At 41.0% G+C, this 12654-nt stretch overlaps 1 protein-coding gene across 17 annotated transcripts in view; it reads left to right on the forward strand.

Moving 5' to 3' along the window:
* ARHGEF9 (Cdc42 guanine nucleotide exchange factor 9) overlaps positions 1–12654 on the forward strand; it is a 420665-nt gene that overhangs the window by 367807 nt on the left and 40204 nt on the right. For all 17 annotated transcript variants that reach the window (XM_024988153.2, XM_015461719.3, XM_059883492.1 and 14 more), the window contains one exon: positions 4997–5128. In XM_024988153.2, the coding sequence (XP_024843921.1) occupies positions 4997–5128 (132 nt within the window). The remainder of the gene's footprint in view (positions 1–4996; positions 5129–12654) is intronic.

Below are 12654 nucleotides of genomic sequence, written 5' to 3' on the forward strand. Positions count from 1 at the left end.
CAGAGTCAACAAAAGAGTCCAAAATTCTGTACTTGGGTGCAATCTGAAAAATGACAGAATGATCTCTGTTCGTTTCCAAGGCAAACCATTCAATATCCCAGTAATCCAAGTCTATGCCCCAACCACTAATGCTGAAGAAGCTGAAGTTGAGTAGTTCTATGATGACCTACAAGGTCTTCTGGAACTAACACCAAAAAAGGATGTCCTTTTCATCATAGGGGACTGGAATGCAAAAGTAGAAAGTCAAGAGATACCCGGAGTAACAGGCAAGTTTGTCCTTAGAGTACAAAATGAAGCAGGGCAAAGGCTAATAGACTTTTGCCAAGAGAATGCATTGGTCTTAGCAAACACCCTCTTCCTACAACACAAGAGAAGACTCTACACATGGGCATGACCAAATGGTCAATACCAAAATCAGATTGATTATACTCTTTGCAGCCAAAGATGGAGAAGCTCTATACAGTCAGCAAAGACAATACTTGGAGCTGACTGTGGCTCAGATCATGAACTCCTTGTTGCCAAATTCAGATTTAAATTGAAGAAAGTGGGGAAAACCACTAGACCATTCAGGTATAACTTAAATCAAACCCCTTACAATTATACAGTGGAAGTGACAAGTAGATTTAAGGGATAACATCTGATAGAGTGCCTGAAAAACTATGGACAGAAGTTCATGACATTGTACAGCAGGCAGTGATCAACACCATCCCCAAGTAAAAGAAATGCAAAAAGTCAAAATGGTTGTCTGAAGAGGCCTTACAAATAGCTGAGAAAAGAAGAGAAGTGAAAGGAAATGGAAAAAAGGAAAAATATTCCCATCTAAATGCAAAGTTTGAAAGAATAACAAGGAGAGATAAGAAAGACTTCCTCAGTGATCAATGCAAAATAGAGGAAAACAATAGAATGGGAAAGACTAGAGATCTCTTCAAGAAAATTAGAGATACCAAGGGAACATTTCATGCAAAGATGGGCTCGATAAAGGACAGAAATGGTATGGACCTAATGGAAACAGAAGATATTAAGAAGAGGTGGCAAGAATACACCGAAGAACTATCCAAAAAAGATCTTAACGACCCATGTTACCATCATGATGTGATCACTCACCTAGAGCCAGACATACAGGAGTCCAAAGTCAAGTGGGCCTTAAGAAGCATCACTATGAACAAAGCTAGTGGAGGTGATGGAATTCCAGCTGAGCTATTGCAAGTCCTAAAAGATGATGCTGTTAAATTACTGCACTCAACATGCCAGCAAATTTGGAAAACTCAGCAGTGGCCACAGGTCAGTTTTCATTCCAATCCCAAAAAAAGGCAATGCCAAAGAATGTTCAAACTGCCACACAATTGCCCTCATCTCACACATTAGCAAAGTAATGCTCAAAATTCTCCAAGACAGGCTTCAATAATACATGAACTGAGAACTTCGAGATGTTTAAGCTGGATTTAGAAAAGGCAGAGGAACCAGAGATCAAATTGCCAAATCCATAGGATCATAAAAGAAACAAGAGAGTTCCAGAAAAACAATTATTTCTGCTGTATTGACTACTCCAAAGCCTTTGACTGTGGATCACAACAAAATGTGGAACATTGTTAAAGTGATGGGAATATCAGACCACCTTACCTATCTCCTGGGAAATCTGTATGCAAGTCAAGATGCAACAGTTAGAACTGGACATGGAACAATAGACTGGTTCCAAATTGGCAAAGGAGTATGGCAAGGATATATATTGTCACCCTGCTTATTTAACTTATATGCAGAGTTCATCATGAGAAATGCTGGGCTGGATGAAGCACAAGCTGGAATCAAGATTCCTGACAGAAATATCAATAACTTCAGATATGCAGATGACACCACTCTTATGGCAGAAAGTGAAGAGGAACTAAAGAGCCTCTTGATGAAAGTGAAAGAGGAGAGTCAAAAAGTTGGCTTAAAACTCAGCATTCAGAAAACTAAGATCGTGGCATCTGGTCCCATCACTTCATGGCAAATAGATGGGGAAAAAATGAAAACAGTGACAAACTTTATTTTGGGGGGCTCCAAAATCAGTTCAGATGGTAACTGCAGCCGTGAAAGTAAAAGACGCTTGCTCCTTGGAAGAAAAGTTATGACCAACCTAGACAGCATATTAAAAAGCAGAGACATTACCTTGCCAACAAAGGTCCACCTAGTCAAAGCTATGGTTTTTCCACTAGTCAAGTATGGATGTGAGAATAGGACCATGAAGAAAGCTGAGTGCCAAAAAAAACTGATGCTTTTGTATTGTGTTGTTGAAAACTCTTGAGAGTCCCTTGGACTGCAAGGAAATCAAACCAGTCAATCCTAAAGGAAATCAGACCTGAATATTCATTGGAAGGACTGATGCTGAAGCTGAAGTTCCAATGCTTTGGCCACTTGATGTGAAGAACTGTCTCATTGGTAAAGACCCTGATGATTGAAGGCAGGAGGAGAAGGGGACAGCAGTAGAATGACATCACCGACTTGATGGACTTGAGTTTGAGTAAACTCCGGTATTTGGTGATGGACAGGGAAGCCTGGCATGCTGTAGTCCATGGGATTGCAAAGAGTCAAACATGACTGAGTGACTGAACTGAACTAAACAGTACATCCCTTATTGGGTTATGAGTATAAATAGGAGCATGTGGCACAAGATTCGGGGCACACAGTAATATTCAAGATAATAGCTATCATTATGTGGAAAGTACACTTAGAAAAGTACACTTTTCTAAGCACTTTGTATGTTATATAATTCTTGCAACAGCCAGATGAGGTTGGTCATATTATCATCATTTTAAATGAGGAAACTGAGGAACAGAGAACATAAGAGAGTTACCTGACAACAGTCAGCTTGGTGAGCACAGAGGTGTATTTATTCAAGTTTCCTTCTTGGTAGAAAGACACCAAGTGGCACTCATGGCAAGTACTTAGAATACAATTGATAGAATTGGGGTACTCCTCACTGGTAGAGTGGGTGGACCAGATGGCAATGAGCAGTACCCTTGGTCTGATCATCTTCAGCTTAGCAAATTGTGCCTTTAAAAGTCATCCTGCACATCTTTGTATAGCATTGGCCCCCTTTATACCTTTCTTTCACTTCATACATGTTTAAAATGGATTTTAATACATGTTCCTGGCCTGCCTCAAGTTGGGGCATGGATGAGTGGTACCACTTTCAGCTTCCCACCCCGCCAACACTAAAACCTTGCATGGCCCCCACACTCAAGGATTTTTTTTCCTAATCCTGGGCCTCCAGAAGTTCTGGGTTAGTATGTGGGCCCGCCAAGGAGGAATGTTTATCAAAATTCCAAGGAGCTCCTAGGCTGTGGTCTGGAGTCACATTAGTATCACTGAGATTTCTTTTTGAGGTTGTATTATTAGAAAATATTTCCACAGAGCTCCTGTTTTTCTTCCTATCTCTTAGACTGAAAAAAAAGTGGTATGCTCAAGAATAACATTTCTAGCTACCCCTCTTTTTGTGCCACTGCTTTGCCCAGGTTGTTTGCCTCTGATTGTTTCCAGGAAAATGCAGGACCCTCCATGTCTAACTTTGACTTGAAACTTTTTGGTGCAAGGCTGAGATCTTAGCATTAGAGTGTCAGGGCTAGCATTGGAGAAGGAAATGGCAACCCACTCCAGTATTCTTGCCTGGAGAATCCCAGGGATGGGGGAGCCTGGTGGGCTGCCGCCTATGGGGTCGCACAGAGTGGGACACGACTGAAGTGACTTAGCAGCAGTAGCAGCAGCAGCTAGGAGCTTAGAGATCATCCTCACATACCTCATTTAACAGCTAGAAAAACTGACACCCAGAGAGAGAAAGGGACTGACTCTTCAGTGCCTTTTTGGCCTAGAGACAATATAATGTATTGGCAAAAATGAGCACACTTTCTGGAGTTGCAGACTTAGGTTTGGATTATGAATCTTTGGCTAATTAGCTGGGTGACCATGGCTGATCACTTGACCTCTTTGTCCTTCAGAATATACAGATGATAGCAAGACTATCTACCTCCCAGGGCTATTGTGATGCACAAAAGACAGAGTGAAAGTATGTAGCATGATGTCTGACCCCTGTAGGTGCTCAGTAAGCATTAACTCTCCTGAATCATGGAGCCACTGCTCTTTGTCCCCATAGTTTGCCTTGCATTCCACAAGTTCTGAGCATACCTGTAGTAGACTCCTCTGCTGAGGTGTAAACTCCTTAAGAACAGGGCCAGATATGGCTTGGCATCTGACATACACCCCTACATATCAAGTTCCCACAAATAAAAGGCCCTTGGAAACTGTGGAATAGAATTAGCTAAGAGTTAAGTGTCTTGATGGGGCTTTTGGTGTGTGTCTGATTCTACATAGCCAGAAAGATAAGCAAGTTATTCAGGCTTTCTGGATATCAGACCAAGGTAGCATGTGGTGATAAAATTTCCTATTTAATCAGTATATTTTAATGAACTGAGAAAAGAAGGAAACACAATTTTAAGAGGGTGAATGGATTCCCTTTCTCTCCCTCAAAAATCATCTCCTCTTTATCCCTCCTTGTCTTGTTTTACTTGTCTAGGAACCAAAGCGACTTTTTACACCTGCTCAGGCTTTACTCTTCAGGTACAAGAAAGAGACTTAAAGTCTAGAACTGGGATGAAAGATTAAGATGGAAAGAGAGATTCATAGAAAAAAAAAAAAAGAGAGGGAGAATATGAGAGAGAGAGAGAGAGAGACATCTCAAGGCAGCTGGTGGCTCTGTGGCCAGAGAGCAACTGGTAAAGAAGGACTGTAGCAGTCCTGGGTAGTGGGGCTCATTTGACTTCAGAGTAAACAAGACTATGGGTCTTTATAACTCATGGAGCCTTTCAGGGACTCCCAGGGATCCCTCCCTCCATTCCTTCTTCCTTACTAGTCCCTTTCTGTCCTGCTTATTTCCCAGCTTATAGTCAACTCTAGGTGCCTCCAGGCAGATGAAGATGCCATGCTTCCTGCCTGGCTGCCTCTCATTATCATATGTTCTTTCCAGGGCGAGGACATCCTAGACAGGAGCTCGGAGCTGATCTACACTGGGGAGATGGCCTGGATCTACCAGCCCTATGGCCGCAACCAGCAGCGAGTCTTCTTCCTGTTTGACCACCAGATGGTCCTCTGCAAGAAGGTAACCATACCCCTTTCTTCCCTGAGGGAGATGGTCACCTAAGGAGCACCAGACCCTTCCTCACTGTTATCCCTTGCTCCAAATGAGGTGGGCAACCCTGCCAGGCAAGAACAAGACAGGAAATTGGCAGCAATTCCATGTCATCAGTGGTATGCCTTGACATCACAGGCAGTGCTGTCTTATTGGCTGTGAAACTCTGAAATTCGTAAATTTTGTGTTGGCATATTTTTTACACTTTTCCCTCCTGCTCTTCATGGTGATCTTTCTCACTCTCTTCCACCCAGAGCTGATAGACTACACTGCTGATCTGTACCAGTTCCTAAAAATATTGTAATATTTCTATCCTAGTTTGTGAACAGTGGCTTCCCTGAGTACCTCCTCCCATTTATTCTCTAATAGCTTTGCCCATCTGGCCCTTACTGCCCTAGGAAACAACACAGGACATCCTAACTTACCCTTACAGGTAGGTACCTTTGTAATAGGAAGTTTCTCTGTTCCCCTACCCAATTCCTCTATAAGGTGAGTCACATCCCTATAACTCTCAACTGAGCTCTCCTTTACATTCCCTTCTCTTTAATTCATTTGAGAAAATGTCTTACTCTTATGATTAACTCAGTATGAGTGTTTGTTTCTTAGTATCTTCTCCTTGGCAGGTAGGAGGGTGGCATATGTTTTCAGCCTGATTCCTCCAAATTGGATACTGTTTCCTCTACCTCCTCCCTTAGGATAGGGAGTTCAGATAACTTTTGGCTCCAAGGACTGCTGGAAAGAATTTGGGACCAGGGAAAGTAAAAGAGGAGGGCAAAACCAAAGAATGCTTAGAGTGACTAAATTCACCATCCTACCCTTGGCTCTTTCTCCATAATTCACTCCCTTTGTTCTCTTCCTCACCCATAGAAAATACCTTTGCAAGGGAATACTAAGTCATGAAACATTAGGTTAAACACTGATGTTTTCTAACCTGGAGAAGGAAATGGCAGCCCACTTTAATATTCTTGCCTGGAGAATTCTATGGACAGAGGAGCCTGGTGGGCTACAGTCCATGGAGTCACAAAGAGCTGGATACGACTGAGTGACTTTCTTTTTTTTCAACCTGGAACAAGAACCACACATTTGTTTTTAAGCCGCTGTTCTCTGTGTATGCCACATCTTGTATTAAATCTTTGTTCATTTTCCTTTGATGGTACATTAAGAGAACAAATTGAGTTTCAAGTGAAACCTCCTCAGTGTTTGGGGATAAGCTTTTAAGTGCCAGCTCTGGAACTGATAGCTGGCTAGTTAATAGAGATAGTTACTGCCTTGGTCTTGACCTGGCCCTGGAAGAGATAATTTTTAGGAATCTGGAACTTGGCTAAGCACCCAGCCCTCTTATTATTTACCCCCAACTCTTCCTTAGACCTACATCAAATCAGGAGGCAGATTTTTGAGCATTAATTTAGGTAGCCAAGGAAATTCTCAGCATATCAGCCATGTTACCCATAGGCATCTGCCCATTCTTCCCATTGAGGCATTTTTACACTCAGAACAACCAGTCAGAGAGAGACACAGAAAAACAATTAAGAAGCTGGTTTATTTTAGAGTTGTGCACAACTCAGACCCTGTTAATCTGGGTACCTGTCTGCCAAGGCTGAGATTACTTTAAGTAAAATGTGAAACTCAGCTCTGGAAAGATGTAGATATAAGAAACTAAGAGACAGTGCCAGGACCCAGGACACAAAATAGTGAGGCAAAGGCTAGGAATAAAGGGAAGAAACAAGATGGACAGTGGGATTAATTTATGAGCAAGGGGCAGAAGAAGAATAAAATTGAATGAGAGTCAGCTCCAGGCCAGTTAGTATGAGCCAGTGATTAAGGAGAAACCAGAAGTCAAAGCAGGGTTGGGGGTTCAAGCAAGCCAACCTGGCAGGATGGGGGTAGCAGGCAACGAGGATCACAAAAACAAGAGAAACCTTGAAGCTAGCATAGCTTTATTCCAATGAGAGGCTTCTTTTTCTAATAAGAACTGTGGACTCGCATTCCAGAACAAAGCTGACTCAGACTCTTGAGTATAAAGGGCACTAACTACATACCTGGGCCTTCTTGACTCTGGTTCCTCAGAGCATGAGCAACTACAGTTTGATTTTTCAAAGGCTATTAAAGCTATATATGATGCTTGTGTTGAGGCTATGGTTGAGGATTTCTATTTGATACCTAAAATAGACCTTTCTATTCAGCAAATAGGGAGTAAACTTTTGAGAAATGACCATGAAGTCAAAATAAGGTATAGAAAGAGACAAGGTCCTTTGTCTGCTGAGTGGTTGAGAGACTTCTTGTCACTGCTATAAAAGACTTTCCTTATGAGGTAGAGCTGGAAGAAATGGACAGAGCCTTTTGAAGGTGAAGATTCCTTTGGCAAAGGAAATATACAAAGGAAAAGAAGAAGGGCCAGGACTAGAACTGGGTGAGTAAGGCACTCACCTTAGGCACAGATTTAAAAACAATGCCCCAGAACACAGTAATCTTTTTACAAGGAAGAAAGGGGACAAGAAAGCTAAGTAATCAAATGTCACTACACTAAGCTTTCTGATGAGTTCATATTTTAAAAGGAAGAGGAAACATGGGGCCCTAGCAAGTGGATAGATAATAGGTAACATTTTATATGTGGTAGGATGTTTAATAGGAGTGACAAAGATTAGTTTCATGAATCCTAGAATGGGTAAAAGTTAGTTATTAAAGATTCTAAGATAATATCAATGATTTTAAAAGATCCGTTCACAGAAAGAAGAAAAAAAATGATATTCTGTCAGCTCCCTGCTAAGGATAACTAATTTACTATTAACAGAGGAACATAAAACTTCTCTGTCAATGGAAAAAGAGCATAAACCTGTTGAGGGGAAATTTAAACCTAAAGTATCTGTAGTTATAGGAAAACACTTCAGTGTTCTGAATTTCATGCTGTAATTATTGATCCCCTGCTCTGTGCCAGCCAGCTCTGCCTTCTTCGGGCTTGTGATCTAAAATAATTTAAAAATATATACATCATTGGGCACTGAAATAATTCTCAGATGTCCTCAGCAGAATTGCTGTAGATAAATGCAACAGAATCATGTGTTCCAGGAGATCTATCAAAACACTATCAATTCAGTACAGTCTCTCAGTCGTGTCTGACTCTTTGCAACCCCATGACTTGCAGCACGCCAGGCCTCCCTGTCCATCACCAACTCCTGGAGTTCACCCAAACTCATGTCCATCGAGTCGGTGATGCCATCCAGCCATTTCATCCTCTGTCATCCTCTTCTCCTCCTGCCCCCAATCCCTCCCAGTATCAGAGTCTTTTCCAATGAGTCAACTCTTCGCATGAGGTGGCCAAAGTACTGGAGTTTCAGCTTTAGCATCAGTCCTTCCAATGAACACCCAGGACTGATCTCCTTTAGAATGGACTGGTTGGATCTCCTTGCAGTCCAAGGGACTCTCAAGAGTCTTCTCCAACACCACAGTTCAAAAGCATCAATTCTTCGGTGCTCAGCTTTCTTCACAGTCCAACTCTCACATCCATACATGACCACCTGAAAAACCATAGCCTTGATTAGACGGACCTTTATTGGCAAAGTAATGTCTCTGCTTTTGAATATGCTATCTAGGTTGGTCATAACTTTCCTTCCAAGGAGTAAGCATCTTTTAATTTCATGACTGCAATCACCATCTGCAGTGATTTTGGAGCCCCTAAAAAATAAAGTCTGACACTGTTTCCATTGTTTTCCCATCTATTTCCCATGAAGTGATGAGACCAGATGCCATGATCTTCGTTTTCTGAAAGTTGAGCTTTAAGCCAACTTTTCACTCTCCTCTTTCACTTTCATCAAGAGGCTTTTTAGTTCCTCTTCACTTTCCGCCATAAGGGTGGTGTCATCTGCATGTCTGAGGTTATTGATATTTCTACTGGCAATCTTGATTCCAGCATGTGCTTCTTCTAGCCCATGTTTCTCATGGTGTACTCTGCATATAAGTTAAATAAGCAGGGTGACAATATAGAGCCTTGACATACTCCTTTTCCTATTTGGAACCAGTCTGTTGTTCCATGTCTAGTTCTAACTGTTGCTTCCTGACCTGCATATAGGTTTCTCACAAGGCAGGTCAGATAGTCTGGTATTCCCATCTCTTTCAGAAGTTTCCACAGTTTATTGTGGAAGGCTTTGGCATAGTCAATAAAGCAGAAATAGATGTTTTTCTGGAACTCTCTTCCTTTTTCGATGATCCAGTGGATGTTGGCCATTTGATCTCTGGTTCCTCTGCCTTTTCTAAAACCAGCTTGAACATCTGGAAGTTCACGGTTCATGTTGTACCACTTTTCAAAATTTAAAAGATTCTATAAAATATAGATTGACAATGATGGACTAACATTCACTGTGTACCTCTGTGATTCTGTTCTAAGACCTTTATTTTCATTAACTCAATTTAATCATCACAACAAACATATGAGGTAAGTACTATTATTTTTCCCATTTTAAATATATATAAAGTGAGGTACAGAGAAGTTATATGGTTATGAAGTTGCCTAAAAATTGACAGAAGGTAATGGAACAAAACCCTGAATATATTGTTCAATAAAGTTCTTGGTGAAAATGAAAAATGTATCTTTTATTTTTGCTTAAAAAAACAAAGGAACTTGTTGACCAACCCAATATAATTTGCCCAAGGTGATATCATAGCTATTGAGTGATGGAGCCAGGAATTGAATCTAGGAAAGCTAGCTCCAGACTTTTCATTAGTAACCTCTATGTCATTATTCCCATTGAGCTTGTCAGAATTCTATAATAGATTATCAAACAGAGGTGAACATTTAAATGGAGGTACAGTGACAGGGACTCACCATTGGTTTCCTAACAGCAGATCATGTCACATAAAATCCAGTTTCTGTCTTGCCATTAACTAGAGTAGTTGATGAGCAGGTTGCACTAGATAGAAAATATCATGATTTTAGCCTGGTGCTTCAGACTTTCTAAGGTTTCCTTGGAGATAGAAGGAATGTGGAGTGGTAGAAAAAGCATAAAATTTATGGTCAGATTTTGGGCTCCTTAGTTCCAGCACTCCCTAACTACATGATTTCAAACAAATGACTTTTCACTTCCTCCACTTTTATTTCATTGTCTGTAAAATGGAGATAACAGCTATTCTACAGGATTGTGAAGATTAAATGAAATCAGTGCATATAAAATGCCTGATAGAGGGCCTTACACCTAGTAGGTACTTGTTAGTCTTCTCCCAACCCAATAAAGAAATAATCAGCCCTGTAAGATAGTGAGGCCTCCATCACTAGCATGCATGCTCAGTCCTCTGTTGATGAGATTCTCCAGGCAAGAATACTGGAGTGGGTTGCCATTTCCTCCTCCAAGGGATCTTCCCAACCCAGGGATCAAACCTCCATTTCCTACATTGCAAGTGAATTCTTTACCCACTGAGCCATCAGGGAAGCCCCTCCATCACTAGATGTACCACCAAGTGAGCTAGATGTTTTTCTGCCAGAGATAGTATAAGAGAGATTGAAAGACCTGACTCCTGAGATAATTTGGCCCAGTTATTATTAATAAGTTCTCATTCAGCTCTCAAGATTCTGTTCATTCCCAAAAAGTTAAGCTAAAATTTCCCTAACTGGAAGCTGGGATTGTGTACACCACTTATAACAGCTTGAAAAACGTGTAGCTTGTTTCAGAGTGTGCATATATGTGTGTGAATATATATATGAAGATGCTTTCTAAGGGTCATTATACTCGGTGGAAAATGACACCAGTGGCTTCTAACTATGTGATCCCTTCCTTAACTTTTGCTGCTTCCCTCTTTGTCACTTTTGTTTTGAAAAATTTAGATAAGCCTTTTTTTGTTTTCTTGTCCATTATGATATCACTTAAGTTTCTGCTCCTCTGCATCTTGTTGTTGTTGTTCAGTCATTAAATCGTGTCTGACTCTATGTGACCTCATGGACTGCAGCACGCCAGGCTTCTCTGTCCTTCAGTATCTCCCTGAGTTTGCTCAAACTAATGTCCATTGAATAGGTGACGCTATCCAATCATCTCATCCTCTCTTGGCCTCTTTTCCTCCTGCTATCAATCTTTCCCAGTATCAGGGTCCTTTCCAATGAATAAGCTCTTCTCATCAGGTGGCCAAAGTATTGGAGCCTCAGCTTCAGCATCAAATAGCATCAGTCCTTCCAATGAATATTCAGGGTTGATTTCCCTCAGGATTGACTGATTTGATCTCCTTGTAGTCCAAGGGACTCTCAAGAGTCTTCTCCAGCACCACAGATTGAAAGAATCAATTCTTCAGTGCTCAGTCTTCTTTATGGTCCAAATCTCACATCCATACATGACTACTGGAAAACCATAGCTTTGACTATACTTTGTTGGCAAAGTGATATCTCTGCTTTTTAAAATGCTGTCTAGGTTTGTCATAGCTTTTTTTCCAAGGAGCAAGCATCTTTTAATTTCCTGGTTGCAATCACTGTCTGCAATGATTTTGGAACCCAAGAAAATAAACTGTGTCACTGCTCCCAATTTTTCCCCATCTATTTGCCATGAAGTGATGGTACTGAATGCCATGATATTACTTTTTTGAGTGTTGAGTTTTAAGCCAGCTTTTTCACTCTCCTCCTTCACCCTCATTAAGAGGCTATTTAGTTCCTCTGCACTTTCTGCCATTAGAGTGGTATTATCTGCATATCTGAGGCTGTTGATATTTCTCCTGCCAATCTTGATTCCAGCTTGTGATTCATCCAGCTTGGCATTTCTCATGATATACCCTGCATCTAAATTAAATAAACAGGGTGACAGTATACAACCTAGACATACTCCTTTGCCAATTTTGAACCAGTCCATTGTTCCATGTCCTGTTCTAAAAGTTGCTTCTTGACCTGTATACAGCCTTCTCAGGAGACAGGTAAGGTGGTCTGGCATTCCCATCTCTTTAAGAATTGTCCGCAGTTTGTTGTCGTCCACACAAAGACTTTAGCATAGTTAATGAAGCAGAAATAGATATTTTTCTGAAATTCCTTTGCTTTCTCTGTGATCCAATGAATGTTGGTAATTTGGCGTCTGGTTCCTCTGCCTTTTCTAGACCTTGCTTGTACATCTGGAATTTCTCAGTTCATGTACTGCTGAAGCCTAGCTCGAAGGATTTTGAGTTGCTAGCTTATGAAATGAGCACTACTGTACAGTAGTTTGAACATTCTTTGGCATTGCTCTTCTTTGAGATTGGAATGAAAACTGACCTTTTCTAGTCCTTTGGCCACTGCTGAGTTTTCCAAATTTGCTGACATATTGAGTGTAGCTTGTTAACAGCATCATCTTTTAGGATTTGAAATAATTCAGCTGGAATTCTATCACCTCCACTGGCTTTGTTTGCAGTAATACTTCCTAAGGCCCACTTGACTTCACACTCCAGGATGTCTGGCTCTAGAAAAGTGACTACATATTTGTGTTTATCCGAGTCATTAAGACCTTTTTTGTATAGTTCTTCTGTCTATTCTTGCCATCTCTTCTTAATCTCTTCTGCTT

The sequence above is a fragment of the Bos taurus genome, chromosome X (genome assembly GCF_002263795.3).
Source record: "Bos taurus isolate L1 Dominette 01449 registration number 42190680 breed Hereford chromosome X, ARS-UCD2.0, whole genome shotgun sequence".
Lineage (NCBI taxonomy): Eukaryota > Metazoa > Chordata > Mammalia > Artiodactyla > Bovidae > Bos > Bos taurus.